Genomic DNA, 22,003 nt, shown 5'->3' with positions numbered 1-22,003 from the left:
TTAGAAGAAAGGGACTCCAGCCAGAGATGTCATCTTTCAATTGGTGAAAACAAAAAACCAAAAAACTAGTAGTTATGGCTATTTATAAATGTGTTTCAGACCAACAGAGGGTCAGTATCATTTCCAACTTATCCTGTACACCATCCGAGAACAATGCCCCCACCAAAAGTCTGTACATATCACCAACCTGCTGAAAACACTCCACAGGCCTCCGTTTCCTACAACAGCAGCTGTCAGTGACAGTCCCCTCACACACCCAACTGTGTCATCAGTTGTGAGAAATATTGAAAAAAGAATTTAGTGTCATTTCCCCTCTTCACAAATATTCTAGAAATTGATACATAATTACAGAAGGAATCAAACCATACGGTGCTGTTGTAAGGGACAAAGGGAAAACTCTATGAGTTTTTTGTACTTTTACCTCAAGGATGGAAATCCTTCTAATCCAGCTTTTTTGTTCTGGCTGCATCTTTTTTCCACTGTAGTATGCTTGGTTCTAGTTAAATAGCTAATTCTGCACTGAGTGTGTGAAAACAGGTTTGTGAAATAATTACATAGGGGCTTTTTAAAAATAGTTCACTAAATACTCATCACTTCAAACTGAACCCTGATTTGGTGTAACCACAAACCACTGCTTTTAAATGGTCAGCAAATCTTTTGAGTTAATCATTAAAAACAAAGTAACTTTTTTTTTTTTAACCTGGGAATAGGCAGATTCCCTGTAGCTGGTTTCTAATATCCTATCCTAACAGCTTCACATACATAATAGCTATTGATGAAGTACCAACTTTTCCAAGTGATTTATATTTTCTCTTAGAGCTGAGTCAAGGCTACTCCGATTATAAACTTATATTCCAGTGCTTTTCTAAGGGGGAGGAAAAGAATGCAACTTCTGCCAGAAGGCTAGAAAGTCCAGAAGGTCTTATCTATGCTTTGGCCCATGAAGTGACAACACCCAGGAAGAATGTTTATGTAACCAAAACATGTGAAGGTCACAGAGATAAAAAGATAGAAACTGCTGCCCCTCGACTCCTTAGCCTGGTTTATGAACCCACCGCTCACTTCCTTTTCCTTCCTCCTGCTGACCACCAGTATCTTCCACTATCATTGTCTGTAAAATACCAGGCACATCCCCCAACTCTGAACTTAGTGCATGGCATTCTCTCTCTTTTTTAAGGCCATTTCGGCCTTAAAATCTGGCCTTTCCTTCTTCACTGAGCTAACACCTTATCCTTGTAGGTTCTCCTTGCTTATACCACTGAGCTCTTCTCATCTGATCTTCCAGAACAGTTAGCAGCTCCAACATGTTATGTCCTACTGCTCCAACTAAGACCATAACTTCCTGAGGGTCAAGTCTGTGTTCAAGTTACCAGCTCCCTGCAATCTTTCTGGAGTCAGTAAATGTTCACTGCACATTCTGTGCTCTCTGGGCTAACACATCCTGCAGCAAGCTGTGCACTAAACCAGCATTCACCTCAGTCATTTACAACTGGCAGGAGTCAATGGTGTCATAAAACAACAGGGAAGCATGGTCTTCAAAGAACTCACAACGTACAGCCCAGTGTGTGGTCTATTGTTGTAGAACCCTCAAGGTCTATTGTATAGAACCCCCACATTTGGGGGTAGAGCAGGGAGAGGCAGGGAGAAGGAGGAAAAAAGAGCAAAAAGAAGGGAAAGAGACAAGAGACCAAGGTAGCCAGCCAAACATAAAACATTATCTGGCCTTTTACAGAAAATCTCCTGCACTCTGCTCTGATGCCAGACTTCAAAAACTTTACATATTTCTTAATACACTACATTTCAGAAACAAACCACAGTTCCATTCCTGGGGTGTCAGGAGCAGCCTTTCCCATTTGCCCCAGGAACCATCCTTCTGCCCACAATCCCCCACCGGCCACATTACAAATTTCCACCACTTTTCTTCCCTAAGTCAAGAACTCAACTAAGAGGGATCTAATGCAAGTACCTGTTCTGCTTTTTCTGTCTCAGCCTTGAGTATCGGCTCCTCCACTTCTTCATCGTATACACGCTAAATAGGGAAGCAAATTCATTTTTAAATGGTCAAAATATCATTTGGAACGAATCGTAATATAAGAATTCAACACACAACAAAGAAAGACACAGAAGAAAGGATTACTCAACAAATGACTGAGGCTATTGGTTAAGGACAAACAAGCAAAGAACAGTAGTTAATTCACCAAAAATTAAATTTAAAGACATACAAATGACTGGAAAACATGAAAAAAGCTCCATCTCATGTTGACCACAAAGAGTCACAAAAACAATGAAGACTCCAGTTTTCATACCTTTTGGCTTCACCTAACACTTAACGCTGACAGGGCAATGACACACATACTTCAATGAGAGGCTACGGAAAATGTCAACTGGTAGAACTTACCTACTAGATAACAAGAACTTTAACATTCTGAGCAATGGAAATGGTAAAAGTTATTTCCATCCTGTTGCTTCAAATGGTTGATAAGCTCTTATTATCCCACTTATATGAAAGCAGACAGGCCGAGCCCACCAAGGATTTGCCAGAAGGCCAGGCATTCCGCCCATACAGCATGGGCAGGCAGGCATCTCTTTTCCAAAACAGAGCTATGGCAGGGCACCTGGCTGGCTCAAAACAGAGCTAGGGCTCCAGTACCTCCTTGTGATTTCCTTTACTTTTTAACTGTTAAAAAGAAGACATGGGGACGTGTTCTAAGAAGACTTATTAGAAATCTGCAGTATTTAAGATTGTGATCCCGGCACACAGCAGATAAGCATAATAAAATACAGACGCAAGAAAGTGATCTGCATTTACACATAAGTCTAATTTTACATTCATAAAAACACAAACATAGATACACATACGTTCACACATGTAAGTAAGTGAGGAAAAGAACTGTACAATAAAGCTTACCTATATGGGGAAAAAAAACAAGGTAACACTCCTATCCCATACTTCACATATAAGCACTCATATACATCCATGCAGATCTACACTCTCCACGTAAGAATAAAAACACAGAGGTACAAAGGGGCCCTCACCTAAAGTATTTAGAGCTAAGATAAAAAAATGAGGAGTTGGTGCCTTTGAAGCAAACGGAAAATTCTTAAAGTCTGCTAATGCAGAGATGCCTGGGTGGCTCAGTCGGTTAAGCGTCCAACTTCAGCCCAGATCATGATCTCACAATTCGTGAGTTCCAGCCCCACGTTGGGCTTTCTGTCGTCGGCACTGAGACCGCTTCGGATCCTCTGTCTCCCTCTCTCCCAAAAATAAATAATAAAAACATTAAAAAAAATAGAACTCATTAAAAAAGTCTGTTAATGCAGGCTGGTGCATATTATTAGCATTTATGGTTATTATCTGTTCTTTTCTAGATGTGAAAAATTTCATTAAAAAATTTTATTAAAAAATCTCTATCAAAAAGACTTAAAATGTTCATTAAATAATTATCATTAAGAAAAATGCAGTCTGCAAATATGTACATATAGGAAAGATTAAAGTTAAAAAAAGAAGACTAGGGGTGCCTGGGTGGCTCAGTCAGTTGAGAATCCAACTTTGGCTCAGGTCATGATCTCACCACTCTGTGTGTTCAAGCACCGCATGGGGCTTTCTGCTGACAGCTGAGCCTGGAACCTGTTTCGGATCCTGTGTATGTGTGTCTCTCTCTGCCCTCCCCTGCTCACATGCTCTCTCTCTCTCTCTCTCTCTCAAAAATAAACATTAAAAAAAAAAAAAAAAGTCTAGAGGGGCGCCTGGGTGGCTCAGTCAGTTAAGCATCCGACTTCCGCTCAGGCCATGATCTTGCAGTTTGTGGGTTCAAGCGCTGCGTAGGGCTCTGTGCTGACAGCTCAGAACCTGGAGCCTGCTTCAGATTCTGTCTCCCCCTCTCTCTGCCCCTCCCATGCTCATGCTCTGTCTCTCTCTGTGTCTTAATAATAAATAAACGTTACAAAATTTAAAAAAAAAAAGAACACTAGAAAAATATGTCAAAGTGTTTAATGGTTGCTTAATTTGGAGAGGTGGAATTATGGTTGACTTTTTGTGGTTTTAATTTCTCACACTTTAATATTTTTTATCTATGCCAATCTCTCCTACAAGTGTTATTACTTTTATAACAAGAGAGAAAAAACTTTGGGGCGCCTGGGTGGCTCAGTTGGTTGAGCATCCAACTCTTGATTTCAGCTCCAGTCACGATCTTGCACTTCATGGGATCCAGCCCTGTATCAAGAGCCTGCTTGGGATTCTCATTCACTCTCTCTCCCTCTCTCTCTCTCCCTCTCCCTCTCCCCGAATCGTTCTCTCTCTCAAAATAAATACATCAACTTTTTTTTTAATGTTTATTTTTGAGAGACAGAGAGACACACACACACACATAGCGTCAGCAGGGAGGGACAGAGAGAGGGAGAGGGAAACAGAATTTTAAGCAGTCTCCAGGATCCGAGCTATCAGCACAGAGCCCAATATGGTGCTCGAACCCACAAACTGCAAGATCTTGACCTGAGCCGAAGTTGGATGCTTAACCGGCTGAGCCACCCAGGCGTCCAATAAATAAACTTGGAAAAAAAAGAAAAAACTTACAGGCCAATGTCTGCATGGGAAATGGACTTAGAATTTATATGCCAGTATGTTGGCAGGCACTTCTCCACCATCTGAAATTTCAGATGCTGCTTCTTTTTCCATACTTTAAAAAAGAACTATTCTATAAAGAGCAGAAATTTGGAGGGGTTAATTTTCAAAGACAGGGACAAAAAAGTAAATAGGTCTTAAAATTGAGACTTTCAGACATGGCACCTACCAAAGTCACTTCAGGTTTTAAATAGCGAGACCATTTAAACTAAAAGGTTGAGCTTCACACTCATGACTGAATAGCTCCAAAGTCCTACTTTTTTTTCTCCTGCTCTCATTAAAAACTACCTCATGAAACATCAGTAGCCTGTGGCTGAGGCCAAACATGACCTCTAAGAAACCAACCAGCAAACACACGAGACCCATGGGATCTTCCAAGAGTGACTAGAACTATGGATCTCAAGTACTCAGCACACAGCAGACAATCCGCGCTAACTTCCTTCACTGTGACCAGGCTAATCTCACAGCTTCATGTGTTTTTTGATCATTTTTAAATCAGGTAGCCATTCCCAGAATTGTTAAACATCTCAAATATTTTCCCTCAAAGGATCTTTTCTTCATTTGGGGAGATGGGGAAGAGATGAGGTGGTGAACTGGAGAAAAGGGACTAGGGGCTGACGATTTCTTAACAAATTATACACAGCCCTAGTCCTTTTCATTTATGTGCTCTCCCATTCATTCATTCAAATATTCACTAGGTTTCTACGAATCAGAAGTATGCTGGCCCCATGGAGTGCCTGGGTGGCTCAGTGGGTTAAATGTCCGACTTCAGCTCAGGTCACGATCTCACGGTTCATGGGTTTAAGCCCCACTTTGGACTCTGTGCTGACAGCTTAGAGCCTGGAGCCTGCTTCCGATTTTGTGTCTCCCTTTCTCTCTGCCTCTCTCCCATTCGTGCTCGGTCTCTCTCACAAAAAAAAAAAAAAAAAAAAAAATTAAAAAATAAAAATTACAACAAAAAAAGAAGTGTGCTGGCCCCAAGGAATACAACATTCACAAAAAATGTGGGGCTTGATTTAGTAGGATAGTTTGACACATCAGAGCACATCAATAAGTGTAAAATTATAATCATGAGAAGTGCTATACTAAAGAAGTCACATCTGAAGTGCCTGGCTGCCTCAGTCGGTAGAACATGAGACTCTTTACCTTTGGGTCATGAATTCAAGCCCCACAGTGGGTGTAAAGACAACTAAAAATATAAACCTTTAAAAAAAAAAAAAGTTGTTCTAGGTCACTCAATGTTTTAGAACGAAATTCCTAAATTAACAGCTTAATGAATCCCTTCTGATAACACACTGAAGCACTGGCCACTGTTAATTAGTATTTTTCCTCCTTCAGAATTCCCTCTTGAGCCTTTACTAAAGGAACTCATTTCTGTTGCCCTAGAAAGCCCTGATTGCTCTTTAGTTTCACTACCTCTGTAATGCATTTTTCAACCTAGTACCTGCTTTTGAGGTTAATTCCTAAAACCCAGAAAGCTACCTTTGAATACCTTTCCAATAAACTATCATGAAACCAAACGGCAACATCATTCAAACCAGAATTGTAATACATGAGTACCAATGTCAGGGTTTGAAGAAAATACATAAAAAGCCAAATCACTGCCAAATGTATTAACAGCATGCAGATGTTTTCAGAGTTTGATTAACCGTTAGCTGTACTCTTAACATCATCATGTTCTGCCACGAATGAGAAGAACATGTAACACATTGCACTACAGGAGGTGTGAGAAGCAGTTAAACTTGGCAGTGGCAACAGGTACATTGAGAGGGGAATTCTGGCTGCAGAATGGAAGTGGAAGAAGCTTAAGGACTAGGGAAATGTAAAGATGGGTGGCAAAAAGGGAATCCAAAAAGTGAACAGAAATAAAGAACTACTACAAAAAAAAAAAAAAAAAAATTTTTCAGGAGAACAAAAACCCACAAAAAAAACTCTGCTACATCAAGAAAAACTCAAAATCTAAAATAACTTGGCCAGGGGTCACCTGGGTGGCGCAGGAAGTTAAGCATCTGACTCTTGATTTCAGCTCAGGTCACGATCATGGGATTGAGCCCCACATCGGGCTCTGCACTGACAGAGTACAGCCTGCTTGGGATTCCCTTTCTCCCTCTCCCTCTGCCCCTCCCTCTCTCTCTGCACTCATCTCTCAAAATAAATAAACTTAAAAAAAAAAAAAAAAAACTTCACCAGAAAAGAACAGTTGAACAAAAGACAAGGAAGACATGAAGACTGTGATTCAGAAAACACAGTTTATGATACCCGCCTAACCCCCAAAATTCAAACAGATGCTAATCCAATACCATGTGGTACAGGCACATTGCGTAGACCCTTCCCAATTCTACTCCATGCCCCCTCTAGGTCTCTAACACTGATCGCAGAGAAGAAATGAGCACCTGATCCAGCAAGAAAAGTACAGAATGAGAGCAACAAGTATACCAGAATGGACACCAAATTTGGCTTCATGGAAAGATGATGGGCTGCATATACACCTCTAAACTGCCTCTGCCAGTGAAAAAGACACTCAGGACCAAGCACGGATATTCTACATAGATGACTAAAAAGTGACTACAGATTTTACTAAAATACTGGCTCTATCTTAAACTTACTGGCAAAGAGATCTCTAATACCTTCATTAAGATCCTTATTTTACAGACTCCCAAAAATGCTAGTAGCGGCAATTCAACCTAAACTACTAAAAAAATGCACAACCGTGTTGCATAACATACTTGCATGATGCTATTTGGTCTTCTCTTAAAAGTCCTGAATAGAGCTTTTACAATTTAGCAATTTTCAAAATCCTTTCTATCACTTTACACCTAACAATCTCAGGAAATAACCTACTTAATAATCCTTTTTCCACAGATGATCTATGGCTGACACTCAGAAAGTTACACTAACCTCCCTCTGAGAAATATAGGTCAGTTTAACTAAGCTTCCTCTCCATCCTCATCTTAACAGTCCCTCCTTCACTCACTCACTAGGCTCTAGCCACACTTGCTTCCTTCCTATTCTGGAATTACACTATTATGGAGGATTGTGATCTTCTCTAAAGACAGGCTCTATCGGGTGCCTGGGTGGCTCAGCATCCAACTCTTGATTTCAGCTCAGGTCATGATCTCACAGTTCATGGAGCCTGCTTGGGATTCTCTCTCTCTCTCTCTCTCTCTCTCTCAAAAATAAATAAAATTTAAATAAACAAATAATAAAGAGAGGTTCTATCTAACTTAACTATGTATTCCTAGAATCTAGTACTTAGGAAGTCGATAAATATATAGGGAAGAGCACAAAAACAGGCACTCAGATCAACAGAGAACCCAGAAATGGACCCACAAACACATGGACAACTAGTCTTTGACAAAGCGGGAAAGACTATCCAATGGAATAAAGACAGTCTCCTCAGCAAATGGTGCTGGGAAAACTGGACAGCGACATGCAGAAGAATGAACCTGAACCACTTTCTTACACCAGACACAAAAATAAACTCAAAATGGATGAAAGACCTAAATGTAAGACAGGAAGCCATCAAAATCCTCCAGGAGAAAGCAGGCAAAAACCTCTCTGACCTTGACCACAACAACTTCTTACTCAACATGTCTCTGGAGGCAAGGGAAACAAAAACAAAAATGAACTACTGGGACCTCATCAAAATAAAAAATTTTCTGCACAGCAAAGGAAACAATCAGCAAAACTAAAAGACAACCGACAGAATGGGAGAAGATATTTGCAAACAATATATCAGATAAAGGACTAGTATCTAAAACCTATAAAGAATTTATCAAACTCAACACCCAAAAAACAAACAGTGCAGTGAAGAAATGGGTGAAAGACATAAATGGACACTTCTCCAAAGAAGACATCCACATGGCCAACCAACACATGAAAAAGCTCAATATCACTCATTATCAGCGAACTACAAATCAAAACCACAAAGAGATACCACCTCACACCTGTCAGAATGGCTAACATTAACAACTCAGGCAACAACAGATGTTGGTGAGGATGCGGAGAAATAGGATCTCTTTTGCACTGCTGGTGGGAATGCATACTGGTGCAGCCACTCTGGAAAACAGTATGGAGGTTCCTCAAAAAATTAAAAACAGAACTACCCTATGATCCAGCAATTGCACTACTAGGTATTTATCCAAGGGATACAGGTGTGCTGTTTCAATGGGGCACATGCACCCCAATGTTTACAGCAGCACTATCAACAATAGCCAAAGTATGGAGAGAGCCCAAATGTTCATCGATGGATGAATGGATAAAGAAAATGTGGTGTGTGTATATATATATATATATATATATATATATATATATATATATATATATATATATATATATAATGGAGTATTACTTGACAACCAAAAAGAATGAAATCCTGCCATTCGCAACTATGTGGATGGAATTAGAGGGTACTATGCTAAGCGAAATTAGTCAGAGAAAGACAAATATCATATGACTTCACTCAATGAGGACTTTAAGAGACAAAACAGATGAACATAAGGGAAGGAAAGAAAAATAATATAAAAACAGGGAGGGGGACAAAACATAAGAGACTCTCACATATGGAGAACAGAGGATTACTGGAGGGGTTGTGGGAGGGGGGATGGAATAAATGGGTAAGGAGCATTAAGGAATCTACTACTGAAATCATTGTTGCACTATATGCTAACTAACCTGGAAGTAAATTTAAAAAGTTATTTAAAAAAATAAAATAGAATAAAATAAAATAAAATAAAATAAAATAAAATAAAATAAAATCATACATATAGGGAAAATCACACATGGCTTAAAGCCCAGTAATCTTTCTAGAGTTGATTCTGTACCACAGGTTCAGCCATCATAACAAAACGTTAATCAAGAATATTCCAGGGGCACCTGGGTGGCTCAGTCAGTTAAGCGTCCAACTTCAGCTCAGGTCATTATCTCGCGGTTCACGAGTTCCAGTGTATTGGGCTCTGTGCTGACACCCCAGTGCCTGGAGCCTGCTTGGGATTGTCTCCTTCTCTCTCTGCCCCTCCCCCACTCATTCTCATTCTCTCTCTCTCTCTCTCTCTCTCTCTCTCTCTCGCTGGCTCTCTCTCAAAAATAAACATTAAAAAAATCCAAAACAAAAAAGAATATTTCAAGTAGGCACACATATGCCTTTAACAGAATTCATCAGAACATAATGGACACAATCAATAGTGTAGTCACATGCTGGTCAGACCAGGATCAGACCAAGCAGGTGCACAGCCCTCCTTAAGGGACATGGCCACAATAAGGCTTGGGGGAATACCAGCACAAGTGCTGACTATCCTCAAAACTAAAAGGGTACGAAAAACTAGAATGTAAGATAACTTTATCATTAGATTTTTTTAAAGGCCTGAAAAAACAAACTGTACTAATTTAAAAAGGCATTAATCCTAGAGAAAGAAGCTTCAATTACCAAGAACCCCTGTGTTCATGAAAATTGAGGAGGGTACCTAATAATACATCATTTAATACGCCAAGGGACTCTTGTTCCTCCAGAAAACACTATTTATAAGTCTGACACAACTAAGTAACTCACGTTTTCAATGAACTGGGTATTAGACAGCATAAGGAAGTCATTGAAGACATTATGTAGGCGACAATCTGTGGCTTTAGTTTCCCGGATTAACCCATCCACTTGTTTCTTGATTTCATGGGTCCTAGAGATAGTCTGCTGTGAGAATTCCTGTAGAAACTGTAGTAGCTATTTAAAAAATAAACATACAGTAGTATCAATATCATATGAGTCTACTCCGTGTGTCAAAACAAAAAAGAACCCATTTCCTTTCACCTTTGTGTGTTAGAATGTAAGAGATGCTGCTTTCGACAACACCCAAAACCAAGTATCACTGAAAAACATTAACAAAACTCATCCAAACAGTGGCAAGGAGTACACTGACACTTGCTATCTCGCTTCTGGACGAATTTTAAAGTCTTGTTTGGTTATCATTCTACAGAAATCCCAGATCAAGGGCAAAATAACAAACTGCCACTCTTATAAAAAGAAAAAAATCGTGTTCATATGGGACTTTGGAATCACAGTTTCGGGAGTCTTGAGTCCCCGGCCTTTAAAGTCCCACTCGAGGATATCCATATACAGGCTTGTCTACCTCCCCACACAGTCCAGGTCCCAAAGTGAAATGGCCTCACTAGCGCCCTAGCAAACCCGCGGCGCAGAGATAACCTATCTGCCTCCATCAGGATGGAGATGCGAGCAGCGCTAAAAAACCCAAACAAGGAAGAGACCTGCGTCTGGGCTGCAGTCGGAGTGGGGGAACTCGGCTAAGGACGATGGGCCCGCCCCCGCCCAGGTGCCTAGGGACTGCCACAGTGGCGTTTTTGGGGAGGGATGCCTTATGAACGCATGAACAGGGGCAGCAGAATACACCGAGTGGCGAAGGAATCGGGGTCTCCTGTCCTCCCGCTCGCAAGCCTCGGGGTCACCCCAGGCGGCCCGCCCTCCGCTCCCCTCCCTGGGGCCCGCCTCTCACGCCCGCATCGGCCGCCAGCGACCAGCTCTGGCTGCTCCTGCGGATCTCCTCCACCGACCAGGGCCGCTCCCACACGGGCTCGGACGCCGGCGCCCGCTCCTGGTCGGGGGTCGTCCGGTTCATCTGCAGCGGGAAGAATGAGAAGACGGGCTGAGGTTGGGGAAAGCACCAGCCCCGGCCCGACCCCGTTCCGACCCTGGCCCGCCGCCCTCACCATCCCAGTCGTGCAGCTCCCCGGCCTCCGGGGCAGCCACGATCGCACCCGCTGAGGTCCGCAGGTCTGCGGAAGCCAAACCCCTAGCCCCGAGCCTCGAGCCCTGCGGCCCCGGCACGTGACCAACTCTCATGTGACCCGCCCCACACGTGACCGGATGTGTGGTGCCGCCGGAAGGAAGAAGGGCGTGCAGACTACGGGCTTGAGTTAGTAGGCCTGCTGCTGAGTTCGCGTGGAAGCTGGGAGCAGGGAGGATGCCGACGCCACGGGGTGCTGAAGGGAAGCGTTCGGCCAGGTTGCTCTTGACCCGGCGAGCGCAGACGGCCGCTGAGGAGCACGCTGCCGGCCCGGCTCGGCCCAGGAGGAGAGCCCGAAAGAAACCTGTGAACAACCCGCCTGGGGGCTTCTGCCTCCGCGCGAGGTGAGCGGAGCGAAAGCTACCCCCGGCTGCGTCTTTTCCTTGTTGCATCTCCGCTACCCTTCGTGAGGTTGGCGCACAGGCGCTCATTAAGTGGAGAATGACTGGCCAGTCTGGCCATCACCATGCCCTCTGACCTGCTTGGTGTCAACTCACTGCCTAGGGCCTGCATAATATCCTTTACTCCCTGGACATTACCCACAGATTCAAGCTCAGACGTTTCATAAGACAAGCAAATACCTTTTATAATCTGATCCCTGCTGCGACTGTATCTTCAACCTTCCCAGTTCCCCACTAGCGCTCAGTGATCCTGCTAGTCTATTTCCACGCATCCTTTAAATTCCTTCTGCAGAGTCCCGCTTGTGCCAGACCAACTAACTAAATTATCTAAATAAAGATTCCAGTTTCTTTTCATTCCTTTGTACCCAAGGGTAAGTAAGTTATTTAACCTCCGTTAGCTTTCCTCCTCAGTAAAAGGAAGATACATATCTTGCAGGGACATGGTATTAAATGTGATGATATTCTTAAAACAGCTATCACAATGTCTGCCTTAGGGCGAGCCTTAAACAGATCTTACAGCTTTCTTTTGTTTTTGCCTCTAACACCTCAGTGAAAACTTCCCCGAGTATCCCAAGTATAGTTTTAATGCCCCTGTCAGTTATTTTCTGTTTGTACAAATATCATAAAATATTACATTGTGTTATAGTGTATTTGGATATGTCTCCCTTTAATAATAATAGCTAACATTTATGAAGTGCTCAGTATTTACCATTTGATGCATGTTAATTTATTTAATTATCTCGGTGACCCAGGAAGTAGTACTATTGTCTCTTTTTTTAAATGTTTACTCATTTCTGAGAGACACACACACAAAGCACGAGTAGGGGAGGGACGGAGAGAGGGAAACAGAGGATCTGGAGCAGACTCTGCACTGGCAGCAGAGAGCCTGATGCACTGCTCGAACTCTCGAACTGCAAGATCATGACCTGAGCTGAAGTCAGAGGCTTAACCGACTGAGCCACCCAGGCATCCCAAGTACTATTATCTTTATGTTATAGTTGAAGAAACTGAGGCATCGGAAGATAAATAACTTCTTCAGAATTAGCCAGTAAAGAAGCAAGCTGGGAACTTACATAGTTAGCCACTGTTACCCTGTAGCTAGTCTTAGTTCTTTTAAAGGAACTTTTTTTTTTAATGTGTATTTATTTTGGAGAGAGAGAGAGTGAGCATGAGCAGGGGAGGGGCAAAGAGAGAACAGAGGATCCAAAGCAGGCTCTGTGCTGACAGCAGAGAACCCAACACAGGACTCAAACCCATGAACCATGAGATTATGACCTGAGTGGAAGTCAGAAACAACCAACTGAACCACCCAGGCACCCCAAAAGAACTTTATTTTTAAGTGACCATCTATCAACCTCTAGCTGTTCCCTCACATTCATTAAAAAAAAGCAAAACAAAAACCTCTTGAGTTTGGTTGGTAAAATTTAGGTGAACTGGTTACTGCACTTGGCATCTCTCGTCTGACATCATCATGGGCAACTTCAGGAGCCATATAATGACCCTAGCTTCGATGTGCCTCAGTAATCTCAATCAATATCCCGATTCTCTAAGCACCTTGCTTGCCTACACCCTGAATCTTATCACCTGATTTTCTTCTAAATCTGGACTGCAATAAAGCAGCCTTTACTTCCTTGTCTGTTCTCAACTAACCCAAACCCATCCCTCAGTTCTCCTTTTGTCCCCCAATTCCACCCTCTTAGCTCTATTTCCTTGCCTGTTCTGCGTACAGCCCGTGATAGTAGCCTTCAACTTCCCTTGAAAGCCCTTTAATATCTGTATGTCAAGGTTCTGACACATAGTTCTGCTAGCTCCTAACTACAAATCAGTGCAATGATGTCCTTTCTCCTTTCCTGCGCCTAGGTTCGTGAATGGAATCACTACAAATTCATATTCTGCAAATTTGGCTGAACTCTCAACACTGATTAGCAGTCCTTTTGCTTATCTTTGATCTTTATACTTATACTTGATAGCTCCCTTCCATAATTTCATTACGTTTTTCTTTTTTTTTTTTAATTTTTTTTTTTAACGTTTATTTATTTTTGAGACAGAGACAGAGCATGAACAGGGGAGGGTCCGAGAGAGAGGGAGACACAGAATCTGAAACAGGCTCCGGGCTCTGAGCTGTCAGCACAGAGCCCGACGCAGGGCTCGAACTCACGGACCGCGACATCATGACCTGAGCCGAAGTCGGACGCTTAACCGACTGAGCCACCCAGGCGCCCCTCATCACGTTTTTCAAATTATCTACCCCACTTGCCTCTGCAAGAGAGAATAGACTTCTTACCTCATACTTAAGATGTTTCAATGTGTACACACCTGTATCTCATACAGTTCTTTATTTGCACACAACAGAATTCAACTGGCAAACACCAACAAAATAGAATTTGGAGAAAAAACCTGCAGAATTCACAGTTAAGGAAAAGCTAAGCAAGCAGGTCTTAGGAAGGGCATAAACCAGAGGAAATCGGGAGTCCCCTTTGAGCCACTGCCATCAGAATGACAGCCCCAATCATTTCCCTTCCTGTGTTTCTCTTCTGAACTTCCAAATTCCTAAGATAAAATCTGATTGGCTCCCCTTAGGTCATACCCCCATTCCTTCCACCTCTAAGGGGGACTGAAATTGGTACTGTTAACCAAAAGCAGGGAGAAGAGATGCTAGGAAAACAAAAACAACCGGCTACATGCTCCCTTTCTTTCAGTCTCTGGAAACACTGTCCTTGCTCTTGCCTGAGATTAGTGGCCACTGTGTTCTTGATGGAAGCTTTCCAGCCTCCCCTTGGATAATGCTATCTTGAACTCCACTTCCTGTGTGTTCAATACTGCTCTCTATACTGGTACTTCTCCCAAAGACCTTTTCAAATGTTTTTAAGTCCTGCTTTTTATTGAATCTGTTCATATTAGAGAGCTCTTGCTCTGCCATAACCATGCCTGAGAATTCAGATGAATCTACCCATTGTGCAGCATATTAAAACTTGTTTCTGGGCACCTGGCTGGCTCAGTCTGTAAAGCATGAAACTCTTGATCTAAGGGGTCATGGGTTAAAGCCCCATGTTGGGTGTGGAGCCTACTTAAAAACAAAAAACTTTTTTCCTGTGCATTTTGATAAGTTTACAATATTTTAAGTAGTTGTAATATGAGTTGGGTTTTTTTTTATGATTTACAAGATTTTATTTTTCACATAGTGGAAATAATGGCATACTCTTTATTTTTCAGTTAATGACTATAGTGTGGATATTGCTTAAAGTCAGGGAAAGGTATAACAATTTTGTTGAAGACATAAACTTCTCAGCATTACATAATCCAGTATATCTTATTTCCTAATAGTTTAATGGATATTTCATTGTTCATTAATATTAGAGGATTTAATGAGAAAAGCCACTGACATATCCAGCATTTTATTTAATTTTTTTTAATGTTTTTATTTTTGAGAGAGAGACAGAGAGAGAGCGAGCAGGGTAGGGGCAGAGAGAGAGGGAGACACAGAATCCGAAGCAGGCTCCAGGCTCTAAGCTGTCAGCACGGAGCCCAATGTGGGGCTCGATCCCATGAACGTGAGTTTGACTGACAGCTTAGAGCCTGGAGCCTGCTTCGGATTCTGTGTCTCCCTCTCTCTCTGCCCCTACCCTGCTCGCTCTCTCTCTCTCTCTCAAAAATAAATAAACATTTTTTAAAAAGTGTTCAAATCCAGCTGGTTTTCTAAGTAATTGAGTGGTATAAATGGTGTGACTATAGTATTAGAGTTTGGGATTGTAACCAACCATCTCTAACCAAACCCCCAGTCCCTTTGCATGTACTGTTAGCTCTCTGTAGTTCTGATTGCTCTAGAGGGCTTATGAGTTTTGTTTTATAAGAACCCACAAGCCTAAGAATCCAATAATGTAGATCTGACCCAATAAATCTACTGTCAGTTATATGCTCTTTTTAAAGAAATGGTAGTTATGATTACTTTTTAAGTACTATTTTAGTATTTTATGAATTATGTATCTAATAGTTTGGCCAAATTGAAACTCTCAAAATTACTACTACTGTTACCATTTTGCACTAGTAAATGAAGCATGAACAGCAAATGTGTCCAACTGTGTCCCAACAGTGTCAAGCTCTACCACTGTTAAGGTTAGATTTCTTACCTCCGAGATAGGTTTTGCCAGTCGCCCTTCTCTCACCAAATTCTTTTTAATGAGACACAAAATTACTTATGACATTGTTCTTCCTTTCTGGCAAAACCCTTAGTTTAGCTCAACAAACTACTGCCTGCAAAATGGGTTTACAACTCTTAAAATGTACTTGTAATTATTCTTTATCTGAAGTATTTTTGAAATACTGAACATCACAAAAATCTTCCATTTTATAATAACTTCTAGCTTAGTTTAAGGTACACATAATAATGTAAACCACTAGCTGCTTGCCTTTTCAGTAAAGGTAGGATTCAAGTCAAAGGTATTAAACAATTTGTAAAATTTTCTTTGTTCAGTGTGATTAATTTTACAACTTTAGGGCATTACAGTCTGAGAAAGCTGACAAAAAAAAAAAAAAAGAACATTGTATGCTTTTATAATGCACAGCTCTCAGATGTTACACTGAAATACTCCCAGAGTTAAAATATCCATGTGTGAGTTTGACCATCAAATATGCTATATGTAATATAAGGATTGATTTTCTAACTCTACTTTCTTGAAAATAGAGTCTAGCCACCCTGTTTGTTTGTTTGTTTTCTACAGAAGTCCCACTAGTGGCAAGCCATGGTTCTTCTAAGAGTCATTTAAAGGTCCTGAGAGAAGATTTTCTCCAAGAACAGGTAGTTCAGAGTCTCCACATGAGGTGAGGCTAGAAATGCTTCCCAGTCAGAAAACCCAGAAACCAGGTGCCCCATGGTATGGACAACATGCTCCTCTGTCGAAGGGATCCCTGCTCTCTGACCTGGGTGGAAAAGCTGACCCATACACAGAGTGACAGAGGCTGATGAGTTCTGGAGATCAAACAGCTTTGCTTGCTGATACTATACTCTGACTCAATATGTCAACAAGCAGCACTTTCAGGGCCCTCAGGAATGGATTTCTAGCACAACCCTTCTGCCCGCCTCTGTTAATCACTGAGCTCTCTTTTCAAGAGTTGGAATTTTCAATCTGCTGTGAGTCCTTGAGAGTTTTGGTACTATAGGACCTTAACCCTTCTACATGTTTATTCAACCTCCCCTTGGCTCAGCTACCTGCCCAAATACATCAGAAGGCAGGCATCTCACCTGCACCCTCGAATAATGCCAACATTATTCCCGGAAGTGGTTGGCGAGTCTTATCAAGGAGAATTGTAATCCTGGGAGTCCAGTTCCTGCATTGACAGTTTAAGGAAAGCAACACTACTAGGAAATAGTTCTACTCACCCATTGTTGCAAGTCTGCAACTCCTATATTTGGCCAAGAGGTTGATTATATATGTTAAAATATTTTGTAAATAAATTATAATAAATAAATAAATTTACTTATAATAAGTAAAATATAATAGAAATTATAATAAAACTTTATAAGTAAATTATAATAAATAAAATATAATAAATATTAATTACAATTAAATTTTTTCACCTTTTAATGTTTTCACTTTTTTCAATATTTCTTTATTTTTGAGAGACAGATAGAGAGCCAGCAGGGGAGAGGCAGAGAAAAAGGGAGACACGGAATTGGAAGTAAGCTCCAGGCTCTGAGCTTTTAGCACAGAGGCCAATGCAGGCCTCAAACCCAAGAACCATGAAATCATGACCTGAGCCAAAGTCGGACGCTTAACCAACTGAGCCACCCAGGTGCCCTTAATGTTTTCATTTTTTAATTTGAAATCATTTCGGGTTTATAAAAAGATTATCAAAATTCCCACATATCCTTTACCCAGTTTCCCCAAATGGTCTCTTTTTAATGTTTATTCATTTTTGACAGAGAGAGAGAGAGAGACTGCATGCGAGCAGGGGAGGGGCAGAGAGAGAGGGAGACACAATCTGAAGCAGGGTCCAGGCTCTGAGCTGTCAGTACAGAGCCCGACGTGGTACTCGAACTCATGGACCGTGAGATCACGACCTGAACTGAAGTCGTACACTTAACCGACTGAGCCACCCAGGTGCCCCAATGTTTGAGAGTGAAAGAGAAAATGCACACAAACATGCATGCATGGGGGAGGGGCAGAGAGAGAGGGAGACAGAGGATTTGAAGCGGGCTCTGCACTGTCAGCACAGAGCCCGATGGAGGGCTCAAGCCCACAAACCGTGAGATCGGACCTGAGCTGAAGTCAGACCCTCAATGGACTGAGCCACCCAGGGTGCCCCCCAGATGTTCATAACCTACATAAACACAGTACAATCAGCCAGTAAATTAACATTGATGCATTATTATTACTTAATCTATAGACCTCATTTAAACCTCATCTTTGTCCCATGTCCTTTTATCTACCTGGAACCACATAGTACATTTATTATGTCTCCTTATTCCTTCATCTTTCTTTTTTGTTTATGACCTTAATATTGTTTTGAAGAATGCTAGCCAATTCTTTTATAAAATTCTCCTAAGTTTCCTCATGATTAATTCAGGTTATGCATTTTCAGCAAACATGCAAAAATATTTTGGCAACAATTGAAAGGAAAACCTGAGCAGGCCTAGCCTTATAAGACAAGAAAATATACTATAAAGCCTCTGTAATAAAACTGTTACATTGGTGCATGAGTAGACAAACAGACCAGTAGAATAGAGTAGAGTAGAATAGAATAGAATGCCCCAAAATAGACCCAGGCACATTTGGAAACTTAGAATATTGGTAAAGGGGCATCTCAAGCCACTGGGGCAAAAATGGACTTTTTAAAAAATAGTGCTGTAACAACTGGGTAACCATTTGGAAAAAGATAAGAGTGGAACCATACCTAACACTACATAAAAATAAATTCCAACTGGATTAGAAATCTAAATATAAAAACTGAGTCTATGGTCATAACACCCTTGAATGTGCCTGATCCCACCTAAATGTAAAAACTGAAACTATGCAAACTGAAACTAGCAAACAACATGAATGACTTCCTCTTTAGCCTCAGTGTAGGGGAAGTCCAACTATAACTCGAAATCCAGAATAATAAAAAAAAAATTGATAAATTTTAATGCATAAAAATAAAACATTTTTTGTGGCCAAAAGCCATCACAAACAAAATCAAAAGACAATTGACAAACCAGGAGAAAATATTCGCAACATATATGACAGACAAATGGCTAATATTGCTAATATATTAAAGGAATATTAAAAGAGCTCTTAAAAATTAAGTGGCAAGCCACCACAAAAAAAACAAAAAAAAAAAGAGCTACAGGCCAATATCCTTGATGAACACAATGCAATGCAAAAAATCCTCAACAAAATATTAGCAAACTGAATCCAAAAGAATAGTTAAAAAAAAAAATCATTCACCAGAATCAAGCAGGATTTATCCTGGGATGCAAGGGTGCTTCAATATTTACAAATCAATGAACGTGACACATCACATCAATAAAAGAAAGGATAAAAAACATTATTTCTTTTTTTTAATATTTACTTTTATTTTGAGAAAGAGAGAGAGCAGGGGAGGGGCAGAGAGAGAAGGAGAGAAAGAATCCCAAGCAGGATCTGCGCTGTCAGTGCAGAGCCCAATGTGGGGTTCAATCTCATGGACCATGAGATCATGACCTGAGCCAAAATCAAGCGTTGGACACTTAACCAACTGAGCCACCCAGGAGCCCCTATGATTATTTCAATAGATGCAGAAAAACCATTGACAAAGTACAGCATCCATTCATGATAAAAAAAAAAAAAAACCAACAAAGTAGATCTAGAGGGAACATACTTTAACATAATAAAAGTCTTATATGAAAAACCCACATCATTATTGTATCACACGTGGTATTTTCACAGCCCTAAAAATCCTCTGTGCTCTACCTATTCATCATTCCCTTCTTCTAAACCCCTGGCAAACACTGATCTTTTTTCTTTTTTAAATCCAGTAGAGTTAGCAAGTCCTGTTATATTAGTTTCAGTTGTACAATACAGTGATTCAACAATTCTATATATTACTCAGTGCTCATCAAGAGAGGTATGCTCTTTTTTCTGTTTTTAAGTCTATTTATTTTTTTCTTAGTAATCTCTACGCCCAATGTGGGGCTCAAACTCACCAACCCCAGATCAGGAGTCACATGTTCTTCCAGCTGGGCCAGCCAGGCGCCCCAGGGTAAGTGTGCACTTAATCCCCTCCACCTATTTCACCCATCTCCACTCACCTCCCCTCTGGTAACCATCTATTTGTTTGTTCTCTATTATTAAGAATGTATTTTTTGGTTTTCTCTTTTTTTTCTTTGTTTCTTAAATTTCCCATATGAGTGAAATCATATGATATTTGTCTTTCTTGATTGACTTATTTCATAGCATATACTCTCTAGATCTAGCCCTATTGTTGCAAATTGCAAGATTTCATTCTTTTTTATGGCTGAGTAACATTCCATTGCATATATACACCACATCTTCTTTATCTGTTCCTCTATCGATGGACACTTGTGTTGCTTCCAGATCTTAAACAATAAACATAGGGGTGCACATATCCCTTTGAATTAGTGTTTCCAAATTCCTTGGATAAATATCCAGCAGTGGAATTACTGCATCATATGGTAAGTCTATTATTAATTTTTTGAGGAACCTCCGTACTCTTTTTTTTTTTTTAAGTAGGCATCATGCCCAGTGCACAGCCCAATATGTGGCTTGAACTCATGACCCTGAGATCAAGACCTGAGCTGAGATCAACAGTTGGATGCTTAACTAACTGAACCACCCAGGTGCCCCCATACTCTTTTCTATAGTAGCTGTACCACTTTGTATTCCCACCAACAGTACAGGCACTGTTGTTTTTTCTCTACTTCCTCACGAACTCTTGTAGTTTCTTGTGTTTTTTATTTTAGCCATTTTGATAGTGGTGAGTGGGAAATGCAAATCAAAACCACCATGAGATATCACCTCATACCTGTTTAAAAAAAAGACAAGAAATAACAAGTGTTGGTGAAGATGTGGAGAAATGGGAACGCTTGTGCACTTTTGGTGGGAATGTAGATTGGAGCAGTCACTGTGGAAAATACAATGGAGTTTCCTAAAAATTAAAAATAGACTACCATATCCAGCAATTTCACATCTGAGCATTTATCTTAAGAAAATGAGAATACTAATTCATAGATATATGCACCCTCATGTTCACTGTGTAACCAGCTAGAACCCAACACCTGACCTTTACTGCCCACCTGCTTATACTCACTGACCTTTGTCCCACATTTTTCCTTAAGCTCTTCTATCCAGCTCATCTTTTAACTCAGGCTGATGGAAACCAAAAGCACCCCTCAAGTGATAGTGACCACCCTGACAAGACCTCCTGCCAACCCAGGCCATCCAGACCAATATGACCATAACCCTGGACTTGCGCCTGCACAGATGGACCATGGAGTGACCTGCAGAATGACTGACAACTTCCTTTACCTCACTATAATACTAAAACTTCTGCTCAAGGATGAGCACAAGCCTCATTTACATAACACAATGTGTGATATAGGCACATTTCCTTAAGTTGCATGCACTGCCTTATGTTCCCCTTTACATTCCATGACAAGGCTTCCCTATCTAAATGTTCATCCCAACCCTAAATAAAAGGAACCCATTTACCCTTGGCTCGAGAGTCACGGCTTTGGAAGTTATTCCCTGTGATCTCCTTATTTGCTGCAAATAAAGTATCCTTTGTCCAACAATTTACCTGGTATAGTTTATAATCTGTGACTCACCAAGGAGCAATTTATATCTATATCTATTTATATTTACATCTATATCTATATCTACATGATCTATATATCATCTATATATCTATATCTATATCTATATATGTATGCAACAACATGGATGAATTTCGAAGGCATTATGCTAAGTGAAATAAGGCAGACAAGAAAAAGACAAATACTGTTATGATCTCACTTATATGTGGAATCAAAAACACAATGAGTTCATAGATACAGAAAACAGATTAATTAGATTGCTGGTAGCCAGAGGTGCGAGGTGGGAGTGGGCAAAATGTGTAAAAGAGGATAAAAAGAAGAAAAAAGTCAAAAAAGCAAAACCGTAGAATCATCTCAAGAGTTGCCATAAAGGATGTGAGAAAATGCAAAATCTATTTTT

General features: G+C 40.8%; 1 protein-coding gene across 5 annotated transcripts in view; it reads right to left on the bottom strand.

Annotated features, from left to right (window-relative positions):
• Window positions 1-11,473, bottom strand: part of WASHC2A (WASH complex subunit 2A) — a 61,234-nt gene extending 49,761 nt beyond the window's left edge. For all 5 annotated transcript variants that reach the window (XM_027062548.2, XM_027062550.2, XM_027062551.2 and 2 more), the window contains exons 1-4: window positions 11,336-11,473; window positions 11,122-11,244; window positions 10,170-10,334; window positions 1,967-2,029 (exon numbers count right to left, since the gene is read on the bottom strand). In XM_027062548.2, the coding sequence (XP_026918349.2) occupies window positions 1,967-2,029; window positions 10,170-10,334; window positions 11,122-11,244; window positions 11,336-11,338 (354 nt within the window). In that variant the 5' untranslated portion in view covers window positions 11,339-11,473. The remainder of the gene's footprint in view (window positions 1-1,966; window positions 2,030-10,169; window positions 10,335-11,121; window positions 11,245-11,335) is intronic.
• Window positions 11,474-22,003: the final 10,530 nt, after the last annotated feature.

Source organism: Acinonyx jubatus, chromosome D2 (assembly GCF_027475565.1).
Source record: "Acinonyx jubatus isolate Ajub_Pintada_27869175 chromosome D2, VMU_Ajub_asm_v1.0, whole genome shotgun sequence".
NCBI lineage: Eukaryota > Metazoa > Chordata > Mammalia > Carnivora > Felidae > Acinonyx > Acinonyx jubatus.
The sequence above is the reverse complement of the archived record's forward strand: the minus strand, read 5'-3'. Positions and strand labels throughout refer to the sequence as shown.